The sequence below is a fragment of the Staurois parvus genome, unplaced genomic scaffold (genome assembly GCF_062004578.1).
Source record: "Staurois parvus isolate SC_StPar_1 unplaced genomic scaffold, SC_StPar_1.0 ptg000655l, whole genome shotgun sequence".
NCBI lineage: Eukaryota > Metazoa > Chordata > Amphibia > Anura > Ranidae > Staurois > Staurois parvus.
In genome coordinates, this window is record NW_028318451.1 from 404394 (window position 1) to 425941 (window position 21548).

Below are 21548 nucleotides of genomic sequence, written 5' to 3' on the forward strand. Positions count from 1 at the left end.
GTAAATTTAAGGTTTGACATGTTGGATATCTATTTACTCGGTGCAACCTCATCTTTTATATTTTACAAAAAAATAGGGAAATGTATTGCTTTTTTATGCCCTAAAATTAACTTGCATTTTATATTGAAATTTTGTGGTAATATCATGCGACGTAAAAAAAATTGGAACTACCACTATTTTATTCCTTAGGGTCTCTGCTTTCAGAAAATATACGTTTGGGGGTTTTATGTAATCTTCAGGCCTAAAATGAAAACTTGTGCAAAAAAACGCAAAAAAGGCTCTGGCAGCGAAAGGGGTAAAGAATACACCCAACACTCCCCTTTTCTGAGGAGCAGCCAATTAGTGCTCTCCTCCCTGCTAGTCCCCGGGTGCAGTGCTGGAGACAGGCAGGGAGGTGAGGAGGAGATAAACAGCGCAATGATAAAATAATTACACCTTTAAGTCGCCATAAAGCCCCTTTTGTTTTTAAAAGCCCCTAACATTCCTAAAATAACCTCCGATTTAAATACAGTTTTGGTTAAAAAAAAATATTTTTTTTTTTATCTGGACATGTAGATTGTCAAATTTAGTCCCTGGACAAGTATTTTTTTTTTTTTTTAATTTCCACAACCCTGACAATGCTGATGTTATAAAAATTTAATTTAATTCATTGACCGTAAATCTCTACTAACATTTAATCTACTAATATTTATGAAAAAAAATACCGCCTGTCATAATCTAGAACCATCAGAAAACTATATACCTGGATTGTGTGATATGTAGGAAAAAATTAGTATAAGGAGCAATTGACTTTAAAGCAATGATACATAAAAAACAATTAAAAACATAAAAACTTAAGTAAATCTATAAATGCAATCAAGTCAGTTCAATGGTACAGCATACTGGATACATGATGATTACAATGTACATGTATATTTTAAAGAAACCCCTTATTACCTTATCAAAGCCCTTAAGTCCCCCATGGATGCTATTAGGCCCATTGTTGATTGGAAGAAGGTAATCTTTACCATCCACAGTGAAGATACCTTTGGCAATCCTGTTTGCAACGCGACCAATCACTGCTCCAAAATAGGGATGTTTGTCTGTGTAGCCTGGATAAATATAATATTTTCAACAAATGTGCCAACATTTGTACAGCTTGGTTTATTTAAATTCTTTTTGTTAATATAACAATTGAACACACCGAAAACCATCCACGCTTCTATGACTGTCTTACTCATCACAGTGGCATATAGACAAAAAACGCCAGGTTAAATTACCATGTATTCCCTCAAAGGTATTACTAATTTAGCTGAGTGCATCAGTCCAAATTAGTGCAATCAGGTTATGGATGGCTTGTTAAAGTTTCAGAGCTGTAAATACTATTCTAAAAAATCCTTTAACCCCATCATGACGGAGGGTAAAACAAATCCTAACAGCAGCTAGATAAGGGAAGGCCTGTGGATATTGTGTACCTTTATTTTGCAAAAGCATTCAATACAATCCCCCATGAACACTTAATTCACAAACTGAGGTCTGTAGACAGACTATAGGGTTTGTTCATGGATAGAGAATTGGTTACAGGAGCGTGTCCAAAGAGTGGTGATAAATAGTGTGTGCTCAGACTGGTCTGGAGTGGTAAGTGGGGTACCTCAGGGCTCTGTCCAGGGACCAATTCTGTTTAATGTATTCATAAATGATATAGAGGTTGGTATAAATAGCTCAAGCTCAGTATTTGCTGACAATACAAAGCTAGGTAGGGCAATAGCTTCACAGGATAGAGAAAATTTGCAAGAACACCTCAATAAAATAAAGGAGTGGGCAACTACATGGCAAATGAGGTTTATGGTTGAAAAATGTAAAGTAATGCACTCGGGGGCTACAAAATGAACGCAAGTTACTCGCTAGGGGAAGAACCCCTGGGGGAATCCAGGATGGATAAAGGCATAGGGGTCGTAGTAGATGACAGACTCAGCAACAGCATTCAATGCCAAGCTGCAGCAAGCAAAGCTGGCAGAATATTAGCATGCATAAAAAAGGGTATTTACTCAAGAGATAAAACTATGAAAATCTGGTTTGACCACATCTATGAGTATGCCATTCAGTCCTGGTCACCAATCCTCAGGGAGGATGTGCTTGAGCTGGAGAGAGTCCTGAGAAGGGCAACAAAATGAATAAGGGGACTGGAGGATCTCAATTACGATGAACTATTACAAGCATTAAACTTATTCTCCCTGGAGAAGAGACACTTTAGAGAAGATATGATATCATGTATCCCTGTGAGTCACAGAATATAAAGTAATCCTAATACACTGTTTCATAATATGAATACAGAGGCAGCCTGTCCCTGGCCCATGTTGTCCACTGCAGTCCCCTGGGGGGGTCTTTGGTGAAAGCGCTAGATATCACATGCACACAGTTTAAATTCTAAGTGGTTTCTATAATTGTAGATGCTTGGAGTAATTATGTTTATCTGGCTAATTATGTGCTCTAATATGTCTTTGCATTGTTTCAGATACTTTGCCATTTTGTCCAAGGAAGCAGACTGTCTGAGATATACGTAACACAGTACCATCATCCTTTCCTAACAATTACTAATGCACTGTGGAGTGAAAAGAGAATTTTATCAATAACTGAATGCATAAGCTTGTATAATGTGTAGTACAAGGCAAATGTGTGATGAGGGGTGGGGGTGTTGTGTACTTTCGTATATTGGTATTTACCGTACATTGGTAGTTATATTCCATTAGGTTCACAGAATTTCATCACGCAGACACCCTATAAGTCCCATAATCTCTGCTCTTATACTTAATGTGTTAGCGATGGAATGTGGTGTCCTAAATGTGGGGACAATTTATAGATACTGTATAATGTGTTCCTTCAAGAGATTCCTGTGGAAGCTGTAGCTCTGCAGGAGAGCAAATATTAGATAGTACATGTAAAATCTGTCTTTTCTTACATTTTTTAGGCTTTCCTGTGGAAGCATGCAGACAGGGTCCAAAAGTCCACTTCTTGCAACCATGGTAAACAGACTGGGAAATATACATGACTGACCAAATAACAACTTACATAGTGGTTGTGGCATTTCAGAAACTGTTGACTTTCTCGGATTTTAAAGACGCTGTTCGCCAAGATTTTACAGATAATGGTGTGAAAGTTCTGTTTGAAATAAACACCTTTTCAAAAAAATCTAATTTAAATTTAGAATAGCCAAGCTTATTCAAGCAAACAGGAAGTCCACAATTGCTTAAATAAGTACTTTTCGATACAATGGTGGGCAGAAAGGCATCCTTAAAGTGGTAATAAACCCAAAAATAAAAATTAACTATATTTAAGCTTACCATTCCTTATATGTGTTGGCTGCATTAGTTTTCTAAGCTTTCTCGCTCTGTTTTGATCTGGTGATCTGTACCCCCTGTACTAGACTGCCCCCACTCAAGATGAAGGAGCACAGAAGACAGCAGCATTGTTAATCTGAGGGAGGGGAGTGTTAGATATGCTAGCAGATGTAGATACACTAACACATTGAAGCTGAACCCCAGCTCACACTGCAGTTACAGCAACAGTTTTTTTTTCTTTTGGGATAAAGGATTTTACATGATAAATAAAAGTTGATCATTGTAAGTTCCCACATCATTGTTAAATGGTTTGTCTCAACAGTCTTAACTGGAACATTTGCAGGAAAGCTTCTGTTGAAAGCAAGAGACTTACTGGCCAGCTCACCAGGTGAAATAAAAGGAGGAAAAAACTGAAAAAGAAAACAAATGCAGCCAATATGTCTAAGAATTGGTAAGCTGCAATGTAATACATGTTTGCTTTTGGGTTCAATACCATTTTGAAGTGAGTAAGCTACAGCAGTGGAGGAATACACAGGGTTCTTCTACTGTCAGCTAAAAACAGGAAATAATAATCCAACAAGCACAAGATGAACAACTGGAGATCTAAATTTCTGCCTCATCATGCAGATGGTAGGGTCATAATTTGTAGACCCCATGAATCCAAGGATCCAGCCTGTTTTATGACAATGGTTCTGATATAATAGCACAGGGAAATGTTTTCTGGGCACACATTACACATCATGACACTAACAAAATGCCACTGTGCATCTTAGTATTGCAAATAACCATATGTACCTCTATATGGGGAGAACTGTACTGAAAAATCCACATTAAGCACTTGCCTGCCAGAGGATTTACCCCCCTTCCTGACCAGGCCATTTTCTGAGATACAACACTGCACTACTTTAACTGACAATTGCGTGGACATGCAACGCTGCACTCATATGGAATTTACATCCTTTTTTCCCACAAATAGAGCTTTCTTTTGGTGGCATTTGATCAAAAGAAAACAGGTGGCGCACACACCTAGTGCATTATCCAAGGTTTATTGTAGGAGTGAAAGAATAATAAAAACAAACATACTCACAGAAGAAGCATGTATCTCAAAAGCATTGAAAAATGACAATGGCCACAACGGCAGGCAAGGTGTTCTCACTGTCAGTGCGGTCAAATGCTGACGCGTTTCGGGGACGAATCCCTTTCCTCAGAGCTGATGACCAAAATGTATGGAGGTCAAGTAGTAAATAACCAGGGCTAGATGCCTTGGGAGCAAAGCTCCACCTCCTCTACTTGTTATAAGATGATGGGTTGGAGGGGGTTATTTAAAGTGCAATCTTTTTTAGTTTTTATAAACGCATATACAAACATATATACACAGTGCATGTATGTATCTTTGTATATGTGTATATGCATAAGAGACAAAGCAAATAAAAAATTATTAAAAACACATGAATATAGCACCTGCAAATGTAGATAAATATAAAAAAATTTTTAAAATAAAATATATAAAAATAATCGTAGTAGTAACACTGGCAATGATGATAAAAATAATAATATTAATAAACATCATAAAAATAAAAGTAATAAGACTAGTGCATAGTGGATGATTATCAGTTTAAAGTAACGAGTGTGGCTGTAGACCATATATATCTATTCAAACGTGAAGCGCTGAGCAAACTGTCGGCGCTATGTTAGTGCTGTGTAGTGATATTGGACTGTTGGAAAAAAAAAAAAATTGGGGACATTAGAAGACATGAAATAAAGAGTGTGTCTATGAATGACCTTTAGGAGGCAATGGTTAAGTGAATGGATGAGACATATGAATATGGTGTAGATACCTCTGATGCTGTTGTATGATGAATGGAAAGTAAGAGCCTTGCTGTTGACGCCTGAGTGGGATGGTGTGAGAGTGTGCTTTATGCCTGTGGGGAAATGGCTGCTGGAATGCAAACCACGAGACAGGAAGTAAACTCCGGATGACTCATGTCTGGTATCCCTGGAACAAAACATGAACACGTGCAGTGACTGCAAGGCTCCTCCCAGAGGGGAAGAAGGGAACTGAGTCAGCATAGCCATGTGGAGGATGGCTGGAGGGGGTGAATGTGGTGTTGTGGTGATAATGGCACGGATGGCCTCGGGAACAAAGGGACTGAACTGAAGAGTGATAGGAGGCAGATATGAGTGTGACAGAAAGGAAGGGGGGGGGAGACAGAGACCTGTTGTGTGATGTGTACTGGAAATGCAGCTGATAGTAGTGACAGAGCTGGGGAGAGGGGAAAGAGGAGGCAGATGTGATGAATGTTCTATAATGGAAATGAACCTATGAAAGTGGCAGACTTAGGGGGCAAGGAAAAGAGGGGGGGAAGGGAACCAAGAGGGCAGATATGTTTGTAATGAATAATGAAAATGTAATGATCAACATGTCAGAACTGAGGGGGGGAGGAGGGAAGGGGGATATAGATATGTGGTGAGTATTGTATGATGTATGGAGTGTGACAAAAATAGGGGGGGGGGGGGGGGGGAGAATGAGAAAACATGAAACTAATGAATAATAAGTCTGAGAAGAGGGAAGAAGAGACAAAAAAAAAAAAAAGGAAAGAGGCCCGCCTCTGATGCGGGTGTATATTAAAAATATGTGATACACTGGTGTAATTGTATTGGTTTAATTGATCGCAGGGAATCTGTATATATATATATATATATATATATATATATATATATATATATATATAAATAATTAATCCAAGTTCACACCGCACATGATGAAACTGAACATAATCATAAACTATGGTGGTGGAAAAATGATGATAATGAAGACTATTAATAAAACAATGAGAACAATAGTGCAATAAAACCATATAAACCATGTGGCCAGGGGCGGATGGACCACCCGAGGGTCCGGAGCCAGCAGGGGCCCCATGAGATGCCCCCGGAGCCTTCCCATGGGCCCTCCCGAGTGTGGGCAAGGACACAGGTGCCCAAAGACCCCCCACTGACCATGGGTCCCACGAGCCAACAGTCCGCCCCTACTTTTGTCCATGATAGCAGGAGATTGACATCTCTAGGGACTAAAACGGTGATATGCCTAATGTATTGACCACAAAGAAAGTGACTTATCTTAAAGATATCCCATCACCCAGATTGGCATATATATATATAAAAAGGGGAGTGAGTCAAGGGGGATTAATATTTCAAAACTAGATGAGAGATTGGATGTCAAACCCCTCATTTAGCCCTCTGGGTGATAGTGTGCCCAAGCGGTGGATCCAGAAGGTTTCCCTCTGGCATAGACGGCGGAAACGTCTGCCTGTGTCTATGTCCTTAGGTATGCTGTCCAAACCAAACACCCTAAGACCCATAGGGCTTTTGTCGTGTTTTTCTTTGAAGTGGTTTGGGATGGAGTGTTTATCACGACCATGTTTGATGTTCCTTTTGTGTTCCCCAAATCTTGTACGCAAAGTGCGGATGGTACGACCCACATATAATAGACTGCAGGGGCAAATGAGACAGTACACCACATATTGTGTGCTACAGTTGATGAATTGCCTAATGCTGTATGTGTTGCCATCGTGCCCCATGACCTCTTTTTTCTTGTGCCACATGTACTTACAACAGCCACAGTTGCTGCCCCCACATTTGTAACTACCTTTTTGGTCAAAAAGTCTGTTCCAAGGGGACCCCATTGAATTTTGAATTTTTTTGACTCTGTTGGTGGCTATTTAAATCCTATAATCTTTTGGTTTTCTAAAGATAACCTCCGGATGTTCTGGGATGGTACTACTGAGAAAAAGGTTCTGTTGTAAAATGCCCCAATATTTTTTAAAAATATTTCTTATCTGGAAGGCCTTGGGGTTGAATTGAGTGCAGAAGGCAATACGTTTGGTAAGCTGTTTTCCTTCAACACGAACCCGCTCTTGTTCTGGAATGACCAAGGAATATTGTGCTCTATATTTTGTGTATGCCTGTTTAATGACGGCCGAAGAGTACCCCTTCTCTATAAATTTATTTCTAAGGGTGTTGCTCTGCATATCATAATCCTCTAAACGTGAGCAGGTTCTTTTCAGCCTGCAAAATTGGCCTAAGGGCACATTTTTTATCCATCTTGGATGATAATGGCTGGCAGCATGCAAATATGAATTTCCAGCTGTGGGCTTAAAGTGGGTTTTTGAGATGATGTTGAGTTCGTTATCAAACATCAGTTCCAGATCTAGGAACACAAGTGTGTTATCATTGACCACTTTCGTAAATTCAATGTTAAAAGGATTACATTGGCAATGTGTGAAGAAACGTTCTAATTCCTCGTCCGTGCCATCCCATATTATCAAGATGTCATCTATATATCTCGTGAAAAGAACAAGGTTCGCTCCAAATGGGTTATTACTCCATATATGAAATTTTTCCCAATATCCCATAAATAAATTGGCGTAACTGGGAGCGAACCTGGCTCCCATAGCTGTACCTTTTATTTGCCGGTAAAAAGAATCTTGGAACACAAAGTAATTGTGTGTTAGACAAAATTCTACGCATTGGGTAATGAAATTAGCCTGCAAAGGATGCAGAGAACTGTCCAAAGAGAGGAAGTGTTGGATCGCTGTAAGCCCAAATGTATGTGCTATGGAGGTATAAAGTGAGGCCACATCCAGTGAAACCCACCTATACCCTGGTTGCCAGTGGTATTGCGACAGTATGTTCAACATGTGTCCTGAGTCTCGAACATACGAGGGAAGAGATGTTACATATGGTTGCAAGAAATGGTCAATATAATTGCCCACATTGCTAGTGAGGCTGTCTATACCAGAGATAATGGGTCTTCCTGGTGGATTGATGGGGTCTTTATGAATCTTGGGGATGTGGTAGAAATGTGGGGTGAGGGGGAATGGTCTATAAAGAAAAAGCCACTCAGGTTTTGTCAACACACCTACTCGTGAGGCTGAGTCTAGTTGAGCCTTGAGAGAGGTTTTGTAGTGACTTATGGGGTCTGCTGTTAGTGTTTCATAGGTCTCACAGTCGCCCAGGAGTCTCATGGCTTCTTTAAGATAGTCCTGTCTATTCTGGATCACTATACCCCCTCCTTTGTCCGCTTGCTTGATAATGATATCTGAATTGTTATTGAGCTTATGAAGTGTCATTTTTTCTGAGTATGACATATCTGATGTGTGGTTTTTCTTAGGGGTGTCACATAGTTTGCATAAGTCTGAATAAACGACTTCGTAAAATGGAGGGATAAAATTACCCTTGATTTGATCGCCTGTGCGGTTTTAAATTTTTTTGCGCTATAAACAAAAAAAGGCCGAAATTTTGAAAAAAAAAAACAATATTTTTGACTTTTTGCTATTAAACATGTCCAGTAAAAAAATTTTAAAAAATCAAATTTCGTCATAAATTTAGGCCAAAATGTATTCTGCTACATGTCTTTGCTAAAAACAAATCCCAATACGTGTAAATTAATTGGTTTATGTGAAAGTTATAGCATTTACAAATGGCAGTATATATATTGGAATTTTGTTATTTTTTTTTTACTAGTAATGGTGGCTACCAGCGACTTATAGTGGGACTGCGGAGGGCATTCTGACACTGGAGGAAATGACTTGGTGTCACTGACATCCCCAGTGACACCAATACAGTGATCAGTGCTAATAAAAAGCACTGACACTGAACTAATGGCTCTGGGCAAGAAGGGGTTAACATGTGGGGCGAGCAAAGGGTTAACTCTGTGCTGTTTTACTATGGGGGCTGTGTGTGTGTTTCACTGTAATCAAAATGCTTTGTATGGCTCTGCTATTCAGAGCCATACAAAGCAGTGTGCAGGAGCTGACGGGGGAGAGATCTGTATTGTTTACATACAGGTCTCTCCCCCATTGGAAATCCTCAGAGCTCGCCAAGTGCCGGTTGGGAATCACCGGCCAAGACCCTGTGATTGACAGCCGAGGCTGCGAATGGCAGCATGGGTATATACATGATTTTTTGCACCCGTGCTGCCCTGTAGCAGTATTTCTACTATAGGGAGACAGGAAAGTGGATAGAAACCATGTGCCTCACTTTGTAACAACCAGCCTACAACAGCACATTGATTGCCGATCTATTGATTAATTGCTACCACTATTCAGGCAATTGCAAATATCATGCTTTTTTTCTCTGTCTGCAGCACATCTGCACCCTCAATGGCTTGATGGAAGCTCTAACACACCAGCTGTGCCTCAGTAAGGGCCAACTACCTTTTGCTATTTCCACCACGGTCCATGCCACATTTAAAAGAATACAACATTACATAAGCCAAAGCATGCAGTTATGTCAGGTGAAAAGGTTATTTTTTCCTAACTAGTGATAGACTGTCTATGGGCAGGAAAGAATCGTAGCGCTATCGCATATAAAAAATAACTTGGTGCAATTGTGTTTTCAAGCGGATGTTGGTTTGCTTTTAAAAAAAAATATCAAAGAGGTTTAGGGTAAATTTATGGTAAAGAGAGACAACACTAAATCTATAGTCAATAAGTATTGAAAATATGTAGTAAGGTGAAGAGTGAGATCATTTAGGATAGTAAATAGACTACCAAGGTATCATCCCAAAATTCTAGAGATCCCTAAAAGGTAAACAATTCCAAAAGTAAACTCCCTAATACCTCACAAGCCTCAAATTTTTCATTATGAGATTTGATGTTTGAGGTATTAGGGAGTTTACGTTGGCAGTTGTTTACCTCTAGGAATCTCTCCCATGGGCCAACAGGCACATTTACTGAGTCCAGCAGCAAAGATATATAATCCTCTTGGCTTCTCTTTTCCCTCTGTTTACTCATTGGGGTAAGAAATCATTGTTATCATGAGGATAGCTTATTAATGATCTGATTAATTTTTACATATATGGGGTACCTTTGATGTATGTATGAACTGAATATATAATTTGTATTTGATATTTATGTTTTCTTTTTTCTCCATTTCAGAACTTTATTTTATAACCTTCGCAATCTCCTAAACCACTTACATGCCTTGTTGGTCCTGAAGAAGCGGTGGAAGCCACGAAACGCGTAGACTAATAAACAAGCATATACAGCAAATAATAGTGGTGGTTGTGTTTTAATGTTTTGTTGGATTTAATACTTTTTAATATATTGGAATACAATTGATATTCTTATAAATTGTATTCACTTGTGTATTGGATGACTACCAAAGATATACTGAAAGTCCCACACATGTACAGTTCCCTTTTGTAAATCTATAGCCAGCCCTTGCTGAATATTCTTGCTATTTAATAACTAAAAGTTTTGTGTTTGATGTTCTTTACCAGCTGTAAAGAACTAAAAGACTTTCCAACCACTGCAAGTTATTATTCAAGCTAGTAACTTTTCATTTTCCTTTGTGTCAGCAATTCTGTTATGCTAACATATTTTCTCTGACAGATAACATCACAGCATTCAAGCAGCTTCCTGTGAGGTGCCAGCACACTGCAAATTCAGGTGCTAACACTTGCAAATCCTGGCCAATGACACCTCTTTCAGATGAAGGTGAATTTTTAAAGCTAGATTTTAATCAGATATATATTTAAAAAACACCAATTAATGCAGTTATTCAAAAACATTATATGATCTCATACAAGAAAGGGATAAAATATGAGAAGCAGAAAAAAGTTCTTCTGTCATTACCCTAAAGGAAAATGTACATAAAGCACTTCACAGTATAAGTGAAAAATACAGAACTCAGATTTCATCAAATTTTTAGCAGCCTGTTGTTGCAAACTGTGGCAACATAAGTGCATTCATCCATTGGTTGATGTGTAATTTAATCATAGGATATTGGCTAATAATAAGAAACCTCCGGAAGTAAGGTAGATCTGTAGTCTTAAGCAGCCCACTTATTATGCAGTTTTCTTCCACCACAGGTGGAAGAGAAGAAAAGTGCTTGATTCCCCCCATCAACACAGTCAGTGTTGATGGGGGAATCCCTCCTGATAAGTTATTATGTTCTGACAGCAGAAGATTTCGCTAACATCAGAATACAATGATCACTGCTGGCGGCTATAACCGCTGGCAGTGCTCAAAGGAAAAACTCTCAACAGACTGGTTGTACTGAAGTCGATTAATGAATCAACTTCAGTACAACCAGCCTGCCCATAGATAAATTGAATCTTGGCTGGTTGAGATTCAATCCATCTATGGCCAGCTTTAGTCATATTCACAGCAAGGGCAGTCTGTACACGGAGAGAAGACCAGGGCAAGCCAGAGAGAATAAACATGAGTCAAAACAAAAGATAAGCAGAGTACAAAGCAGAAGGAGATCAGGAGTAAATACTAGTGAGTAGAAGAGCTAAAACTGAAGGACCAGAAAATTGTAAACAAAGGAACAGCTTACAGATTTGTATTCTGGGAATGTTCTGTGCTCAGAATCCTTCAACACTGACATATTGCAAGACACTGTCATTTTGCACATTCAGGGTCTGTGTCTGGGAAAAGGCTTTCCCCTTCAGCTCACCAATACTCACCTCTCCAGTGATCCCCCGTTTCTATCCCAGTCGGCAGGTAGAGAAAGACTTACTTAATTGCAGGTTACTCTATAGAAGCCAAAATATTTCATGATTAATCTTAGATTTTGATAATTAAATCCATAAATCTTATCTATAATGTATTTTGTGTTCTTCAATGTATAAGCCTTATAATTATCAAGCATTCCAAGGAAAAAATATGTCCCTTGATCTAGATCAAAGAATAAAAAGTATCAAATACAATTTCACAATTTCAACAGCCTCTGCTAAAAGTACTATTTTTATCCGATACAGCATAAATAGTGCAGCCCAAAAATAAAAAGTTCAGTTTTCACAAAAACAGGCAACATTTATGGAGTCGTACAGACCAAGTGGGACGTGTTCCTTTAAACTTTAAATCGATTTACTTTCCAGTTGCATCAACCTTTTATTAGTCTCTTATAGAGATTCTAAGGCCCAGAAGGAAAATGTCCTATATATCCCCATGTTTAAAGAGGACTTGTCTAGCTGTTGGAGAACATACGTTTCTTGAAATTATATCCAAGACATATTTAGAGAATTGGATTTTTTAAAGATTAACAATGGCTGATGTCAGCTGTGTATTACAGCTGCAGTAGAAAATATCTGCAATCATGCACCAATCAAGCTAAGAAAGCTCTCCTAACCAAGAGCAGGACAAGAGGATGAGATAGTGAGAGAGAAAATTGTGAGAGGTAAACAGCTGTTGATAGCTATCATGTGCCATGTCACTGAAAATACATTCTGAAGGTCTCTCCCAAATCATGCAGCATGTGAAATCAGAACTCCTGATCTGCTTACTTATGCCTGAACAGTGAGTCTTGAATGTATTAGTCATAAAATTAGTATGATAGCTGGAGAATAGAAAGAATAGTTAATACTGTACATCAGCCTGACAATTTCTCAAGCCAAGTTTCCTTTTATCTAGAAGTGCCTGAAGAGTAATGATACCCCAGTGAATGACTCCTGGTTTGAAGGGAGTTCCTACTTTTTGGTGAAAATAGTTTACTTATCTTTAAAAAACAAAGTCTCACTACATATAACATACTTTTAACCATTAGCCACCCGGCCTATAGCGGCCGCAAAAATGCTTCAGCTTTCCGGGTGCACGCCATTTGGCATGCTCCCGCATATGCGCAGTTCTCGCGGTTGCAGAGCTGCGCAGCGGTGCGATTTGTCACCGGCCGTGTACCTCGGACATGGCCGATGACAGATCTGAGTACCGACCCCGTTGCCAGTACCATGTGACCTGCTGTGACCAATCACAGCAGGTGACATGACAGTTGTATACAATGGATGGCTTCATTCATGCCATCCATTGTATACTAGTGCCTAGCTGTGAATGGTCACAGCTAATCACATGCACATGTCATGTGATTAGCTGTGGCCAAATCACATGCACATGTCATGTGATTAGCTTTGGCCAAATCACAGCTAAGCACAAAAAAAAAAAAAAAAAAAAAAAAAACCCTGAATGAATCGATTTCATTCAGGTAAATGCTTGCTTATAGCAAAGTAATTCTTTGCTATAAGCAAATTGTGTAAAAAAAAAAAAAAAAATACTGATCACTTCCCCAAAGTAGTACAATGTTACTATGGTAACATTGTACTACTTTGGTCATAGTAAAATATGAAAAAAAAAATCTTAAAAAAAATAAAACAACAAATATAATAAAAAATTAAAAATAAAAAAATATATATATATTTTTTTTTTCATACTGTCACCAGTCAGTGTCCCTGATCACCGCCATGCCAGTTATATGATGACGCTGTACTGCACTGGTGACAGTATGTAAAAAAAAAAAAATAGTGAAAATAATTTTTTTAATTTTTTCATTTTCCGAAAAATTATGACCAAAAAAATACAACTTCAAAAAACTCACCATTCCTCTAATGAAGTACGTCCGACTGTCTACTCTGCAAAAAGGGGTCATTTGGGGATAACTGTACTATTCTGACATTCTTGGACCTCAAGAAATTAGATTGGCTGTCAGTACTTCAGGATTGATCAATTTTCAGATCTATACCATAGTTTGTGAACTCTATAAACTTTCCTACAAACTAAATAATACATCCTAATTTGGGTTATTTTCACCAAAGACATGTAGCAGAATACATCAAAGTTATGAAGAACAATTATTTATTTGTAAACTTTTATAACAGAAACAAAGAAAAACGTGTTTTTTTTCCAAAATTTTTGGTCTTTTTTTGTTAATTTAGCAAAAAATAAAAACCCCAGCGGTGATTAAATACCACCAAAAGAAAGCTCTAGTTGTGTGAAGAAAATTATGAAATTTTAGTTTGGGTACAATGTTGTATGACCGCACAATTGTCACAAGTGTCCCCCACCAACGCTTCTGGCTCCTCCCCTTTGACCAATACCCCCAATAGCAAGCCACTTGCTATGGGGGCACTGGTGTGTGCTCACTCTGCAGCCTGGCTCTATGCGTTCATAAGACACAGAGCTGTTGCTTGGCCCTGCCCCACACTTTCTCCTCATTGGCTCACTGGCTGTGATTGACAGCAGCGGGAGCCAATAGCTCCCGCTGCTGTCTCAGCCAAGGGAGTTCCAGGACAGCCGAGGCTCTCCTGCACGCCGCTGGATCGAGAGGGGGCTAAGGGGAAAGCTGCAAACAGAAGCTGTGCTCTGTATGTCTTATAGACACACAGAGCAGAGTTCAGGAGCGAGCACGCAGGAGTACCCCCAGAGCGAGTGGCTTGCTCTTAAGGCACTCAATAGTGGGGAGGGGCTTGGAACGCAGGTGGGGAACCTGAGGAGGACTGGGGCTGTTCTGTGCAAAACCACTGCACAGACTAGGTAAGTATGACATGTTTGTTATTTAAAAAGGTAAATACGGGCTTGTTTTTATGTTGCTGAATTCAGAATACACAAATACTGTTTTGTATTTATAAAACAACAATACATTAGAATTAGAAATAGAGGGATAGAAGAAAAATCATCCATTGGGAATACTAGTTTTGGTGACTTTGCTAACAAACAGGAATTCCCCAGCTTTAGGGGTGCTTTCTGTTTTAACTTTGGGACATAAAGTGAAGAGGAATCTCCCCAATGGGACACAGATTGAAAAAACAAAACTGCCAGGGGTTATAACCTCTCTTTACTCTATCCAAAATGAAAAAAAAAAATAGTTTTCCCGAGTCATCTTCTAGGACAGCTCACTTGAGAGATAGGGCTCCTCCCAGGAAACACCCGCTCCACCTTTTTTTCCCCTTTATAGGCGTCCTCTCTCCCATTGGCCCCCAGTTTTAGTGTTTCCTCCGGCCAGGAAGGAGCTACGCCCGTTTTTTATTTTGTATCTGGGCTCTCTGGCGGAGTACAGAGGGTCCCTGGCTGGGGCCCCCCCCCCTTCCTCCAAGCAAGGCAGGGGCCTTGTGAGGGGGGGGGACCTTTCAGCCAGTTTCACCAGGGATGCCCGTTGTGGGGTGGGGGCGTCGGCCCCAGATGGTCCCAGCGGGGCTCTCCAGGGGGGTAGAGCCCGCTCCGCCGACCGAGGCATTGGTGCCTTTCCCTGGGGGTTTCAGGTAAGTCTTACCTGCTCCTGGATCCCGGCAGCATGGCCAGGAGGCTCGGCTGCGGTGGGTCTGGACGCTGCGATCGCGTCACTTCCGGGCGCCGGGTGTCGTCACTTCCGGCGCAGGAGCAGGGAACGGCCGCCGCCATCTTGGAAATGGGCGGCGGGCCGTGGAAGGAACCCGTGCCACGGCCGCTTCTCCACCGGCGGCCGTGAGAGGGGGGTCGGCGAGGGGGGATCGCAGGGGGGGGGCGGAGCCCACCAGCCCCTGAAAAACCGTCGCACCGAGGCAGAGTCTGCGGCGGCATGGAGGCAGATCTGTCGGGAGCGGGGGAGGCCTGCAGTAAGGTAAGGGCCTTGTTTGGCAACTTTCTTTTGTTTTTACGCCCCTCCTTCCCCCCCCCCCCTCTCCCCCCCCCCCTCCCCGGGATGATTGGGTACCCCCCACGCACACACAGCCCCCCTCTCCCCCCCCCCCCAGGCCCACAGCTGGAGCTGTCACAGTGGCACAGGGGGGGGAGGCGTTGCTGTTACAGACGCATGAACGCGTGTATCTCCTTGTCCCCAGATGGGCCCACAGGAGGAGGATAGAGGGGAGAAAGAAGCTCCTTGTGAGCAGAAAAAGAAGTGTGCCACTTGTAGGAAGAAACTGGCGAGCTCCTGGAGGAAGCAGCTCTGCCAGGGGTGCATAGACAAGCTCATCAAGAAGGAGTCTGGATCTCTTTTTAAAGACTTCCTACAGAATATGACACAAGAGATGTCCAAGACATTTCAAAGCTTCAGAGAACAGAAGCCGGGACCGGCCCAGGATGAGCCCCAACCGGGCACTTCTGGCACCCAAGGGGGGAAAAAGAGGAAGCTGGTAGCGCCGGTAAGGGACTGGGAGGACGAACAGTCGGACACCTCAGACTCGGAGGAGGGTGAGATTGAGGCTCAGGGCCCAAAGGCAGACAGGTTCCTTTTTCAGGTGGAAGACACGGAGGACCTGTTAAAGGTGATCTATGAGACCCTGGATCTGGAGGAAGAACAGCAGGACCTCTCCCTCCACGACCAACTGTACGCAGGGCTACAGGCAAAAAGCAGCCGTACATTCCCAGTACACCCTGCCCTATGGTCCACGATCAGGAGAGAATGGGAAGAGCCAGAGAAGAAGGCTTTCCTTCCCAAGAACCTCAAGAGACGTTTCCCCTTTAAGGAGGAAGATGCCTCAGTTTGGGAGACTTGCCCAAAGCCAGACGCCCCTCTCTCGAGGATCTCGAAGGACACGGATCTGTCCTTTGAAGACGGTGGGTCCCTAAAAGACCCGATGGATCGGAAAGCGGACGCCTTCCTGAAGAGGGCATGGGAAGCGTCCGCAGTGAATTTTAAACCTGCAGTGGCAATGACCTGTGTGTCCAGAACCCTGGATGTGTGGTTGGGGCAGCTCCGTTCGCATCTGGAACAAGGCACTCCGGGGGAAGAGATTCTGAAGTCCCTTCCGGTGCTGGAGAAAGCGGTAGCCTTCATCGCGGACGCATCAGCAGAGACCATCAGACTCTCTGCTAGATCTACAGCGCTCATAAACACGGCAAGGAGGGCTATCTGGCTGAAATCGTGGCAGGGGGATCTGGCCTCCAAATCTAAACTCTGTGGCCTGCCGTTTGAAGGTAAACTCCTTTTCGGCCCGGAGCTGAATTCAGTCCTGGAAAGGTCGGCCGACAGGAAAAAGAGCTTCCCGGTCCCCAGCAGGCAGGTTGGACGGAAGGGGTTTCGCCCATCCAGGCGATACGCGTCAAGGGAAGCTAGGTTCCAAACCCAGCGCCCAGGCTGGGGCGCAAGAAGAGGCAGGAACGAGCCGAGAGGCAGGGGAGGTTTCCTTTTCAACCCCGGCCAGAATAGACCCAAAACCCAGCCGAAGTGACTGGAGAGGCCAGGTGGGAGCGAGACTGGGGCGCTTCCACGCACAATGGCTAAGGATAACCCAGAACGCCTACATTCTGGAGGCCATCCACAGGGGGTACAGAATAGAGTTCACAAGGGCCCCCCTCAGAGATTCTTTGCAACACCCCTGCCAAAGGACAGGGCTATGGCGGATGCGCTGGTGGACCTCCTACAAAATATGCTCAGTCAGAACGTTATCTGCCAGTTGAGAGAAGAGGAAAGGGGAAGTGGATTCTTCTCCCATTTCTTTCTAAGGAAAAAACCGTCCGGTACTTACAGGATGATATTGAATCTGCGGAAGGTGAACGAGTTCGTGAGGCCCAGCAAATTCCGTATGGAATCCATATACACGGTGAAGGAACTCCTTTCACCTGGGGTGTTCATGGCCTCGATAGATCTGCAAGACGCATACCTACATGTCCCGATAAGAGAAGATTCCAGGAGATTCCTGAGGTTTGCGCTGGGAGGAGAAAAGGGTCCGGTGCTATTTCAGTTCAACACACTCCCCTTCGGCCTGTTGTCGGCCCCGAGGATATTCACCAAGATTTTAGCGGAGCCTTTAAGAGTTTTGAGACTGGAAGGGATAAACATTATCCCCTATTTGGACGACCTGCTTGTATTTGCGGACACAGAGGGAGGCCTGAGATCGCACATCGAACGTACGATATCTTTTCTGGAAAGTTTGGGGTGGCTTATCAACAAGGAGAAGTCACAGCTAACCCCCTCCAAGAGGATTACGTACTTGGGGTACGTCCTGGACTCCGCACAGGCCCGATCGTACCTAACATCAGAAAAAGCCCTCAACCTGCGGCAGGACACAAGGGCCCTCCGGAGGATGTTGACCTGCACGGTCAGGACCGCGATGAGAATAATCGGGCGGATGACAGCGGCAATACCAGGGGTGCAATGGGCGCAACTTCACTCCAGGGTGCTGCAAAATCACACCCTTTCCCACTGGGACGGCAGCCGAGCAGGTCTGAGTTCCAGGATCCGCATCACGCACGAAGTGAAGGAATCGCTAAGGTGGTGGGGAAGCAGCCTCACCTTGGAACAAGGAAGAAGTTGGAGGCTGGCCAACCCACTGCGGATCACCACGGATGCAAGCATGACTGGTTGGGGCGCCCATATTGAAGACGGCCTGGCCCAGGGCACGTGGAGTGCAGTAGACTCCAGCAGGTCGTCAAATTACAGGGAGCTGTTGGCAGTTTTCAAGGCACTTACGACCTTTCAGGAAAAGATAAGGGGGAGAGGTGTCCAGATTCTCTCCGACAATACCACTGCTGTGGCGTATTTGAACAGGCAGGGAGGCACAAGGTCCCCAAGGCTGATGGAGTTGGCCGGATCCCTCCTGAGCTGGGCGGAGGAAAACCTGGAGTTCATCACGGCAGTACATCTGAAAGGGGACCTGAACCAGTTGGCGGATCAACTGAGCCGAAGAGAGGTCATCCAGACAGAATGGTGCCTCAGCCAGTCAGCGTTCGATCAGATTTGCGCCAGGTGGGGCTCTCCCTCTATCGATCTATTTGCCAACGGCCAGAACACAAGGCGGGAAAGGTACTTCTGCCTGCAGAAGGACCCCAAAAGCGTGGGGATAGATGCGCTAGCCCAGCAGTGGGAAGGAGACCTCCTTTATGCCTTCCCTCCATTCAGACTACTGCCGAAGGTGATTCAGAAGATCCGGGTGTCTCAAGCCAAAGTTATTCTGATCGCGCCATTCTGGCCCAAGAGATCTTGGTTCTCCCGGTTGAAGGAGCTCAGTTTAGCAGACCCTTGGATGATACCACCCACACGCGATTTACTCAACCAAGGGAGGGTGATGCATCCTCATCCAGAAAGGCTGTCCTTAGCGGCGTGGCTTCTGAGCGGGACAGGCTAGCGGAAAAGGGGCTCTCGGCAAGAGTGGTCGCCACCCTTTTGGATGGCCGGAAGAGGTCGACGAACGCCTTGTACGACAAGGTCTGGAAGAAGTTTTCCGCCTGGAAGGTCAGAAACGAAGCACCGGGCACGCCCATTTTGCATACAGTTCTTGAATTCCTTCAAGCCGGGGCGGATAAGAGTCTGGCCGCCAATACCCTCAAAGTACAGGTAGCGGCTCTGTCGAACTTTCTCGAGCTGAGGTTGGCGGCAGAACCATTAGTAATCAGATTCCTGAGGGCTATCTCCAGGCGCCGTGCCCCGTCCTTGCCAAAACTTCCATCATGGGACCTGGGCACAGTCCTGAAGAGCTTTCAGCGGGGGCCTTTCGAACCGCTGGATGAATGTTCGCTCAGATCTTTGACTCTTAAAACCATCCTCCTCACGGCACTAGTTTCTGCCCGCAGGGTCAGCGAGTTGCATGTCCTTTCAGTGATCGAGCCGTACTGCACCATCTTATTGGATAGAGTCATCCTCCGCACGGACGCGGCCTTCCTACCTAAGGTCGCGTCACACTTCCATAGATCTCAGGAAATAGTAATACCTTCCCTGGAGGCCGATCCGGGCAGCACGGAGGACTGTAGCAGGTTAGACGTAAGACGGTGTTTGATCACGTACATCGAACGCACAAAGACATGGAGACGCTCGTCCCGGCTTTTCATCCTATTCCAGGGACCAAGGAAGGGGGACGGTGCCTCCAAGGGCACCATCGCCAGATGGATCAGAGAGGCAGTTTCGGAAGGTTACAAGTCGGCAGGCCTGTCACCACCGCCCGGCCTAAAAGCCCACTCCACAAGGGCCACTGCGGCCTCCTGGGCGGAAAAAGGGGGGGCCTCCCCCGGACAGATCTGCAGAGCCGCGACGTGGTCCAGTTTCGCCACCTTCACTAAGCATTACAGGCTGGATCTGATCGGCAGCAAGGACCAGGCATTTGGCAGGAAGGTCCTACAAGCAGGGTGCCCGCCCTAATGTACGTATTTCTATTCTACTCCTCTCAAGTGAGCTGTCCTAGAAGATGACTCGGGAAAACGCAGTTATTTACCTGTTAACTGTATTTCCAGGAATCTTCTAGGACAGCGTAACTCCCCCCCGATTACTGTTTGATCACACGATTATGTGCAGGTATGTTGCGAACCTATGGGGGATAGCTTTATTACTGGTTTTCTTCTTTGTTTTTCTCCTAGGCCTTCGGTCATATTCTTATACTGGGGGCCAATGGGAGAGAGGACGCCTATAAAGGGGAAAAAAAGGTGGAGCGGGTGTTTCCTGGGAGGAGCCCTATCTCTCAAGTGAGCTGTCCTAGAAGATTCCTGGAAATACAGTTAACAGGTAAATAACTGCGTTTTTAGTTCTACTTTAAGATTCTACGATCAGAAGAATTAAACATTTGACCAATTAGAGAAAATAGCCTACCAAAATAGGCTAAAAAACATTTGAGCAGAAGAGGAAATAATATTGGGGAGATCTCTGCACTGTACAAAGTGTATGGAGATTAATGTGTTAACCAGCAAAAGTGTAATGAATCAACTACTGCAATGAACTACTATACAGAATTGAAACTATTTTGCAGAGACATAACTCTGTTGTTTAACAAGTTTATGGGACTGAAACTTTTCACAGATGAGCAACAGATCATTTAAGATAAACAACCTGGAATAATCATAATAATAGTCATAATTAGTTAAATTTTTTTTCTATGTCTAAAATTAATCATCAGATTGAAAGCACTGTTTTCAAAATGTGGCAGTGGGTGTGGGGAAAAGAACCCCCACCCACTGTCACAGGGAGGAGGGATTGGAGGGAGAGGGGGCAGGAGCTGAAACACGTTACATGTTCCACCCTAAATGTGGGTAGAACATGTAACATGTTCCAATGGTGAATGTAATGTTAAAAAAAAAATATATATATTTCCTGGGACTGGTAATATACCCAGTGCCAAACCCTATTAAGGGGAGATGTATCAAAAAAAAATAATGTATAAACAACCAACACCACAAGGATAAAGAACCTTGTAGGCTACAAAAAAAGCAATTTCTGCCCCTCCAGAACACACCACGGCCACGCCCCTCCAGAACACACCACGGCCACCCCCCTCCCTCACTTCTGTAACTGACCCCCTACTCCAAGATCCTGCCGCCCCTCACACCTCCTTTAAGTACTACTAGTTCCCCTCTCCCATGAAGAGATGTTAACACACCCTCCCAGAACCGGGGGGTGGAGGCGTCCCGTGCTGAAAGACCCGCTAGAGTCCAACAGACAGCATGATTTCTATATGTAATTATAAGTTCCAAAGAAATTTGTGCACAGAAGGTAATCTTGCTATACTCTGCACCTGTGATATTGGAGCTGGGTCCCGCTGTATTACGTGAGGGG

At 43.5% G+C, this 21548-nt stretch overlaps 1 protein-coding gene across 4 annotated transcripts in view; it reads right to left on the bottom strand.

Annotated features, from left to right (window-relative positions):
• Window positions 1-21548, bottom strand: part of GALM (galactose mutarotase) — a 106485-nt gene that overhangs the window by 38257 nt on the left and 46680 nt on the right. For all 4 annotated transcript variants that reach the window (XM_089694180.1, XM_089694182.1, XM_089694183.1 and 1 more), the window contains one exon: window positions 937-1091. In XM_089694180.1, the coding sequence (XP_089550306.1) occupies window positions 937-1091 (155 nt within the window). The remainder of the gene's footprint in view (window positions 1-936; window positions 1092-21548) is intronic.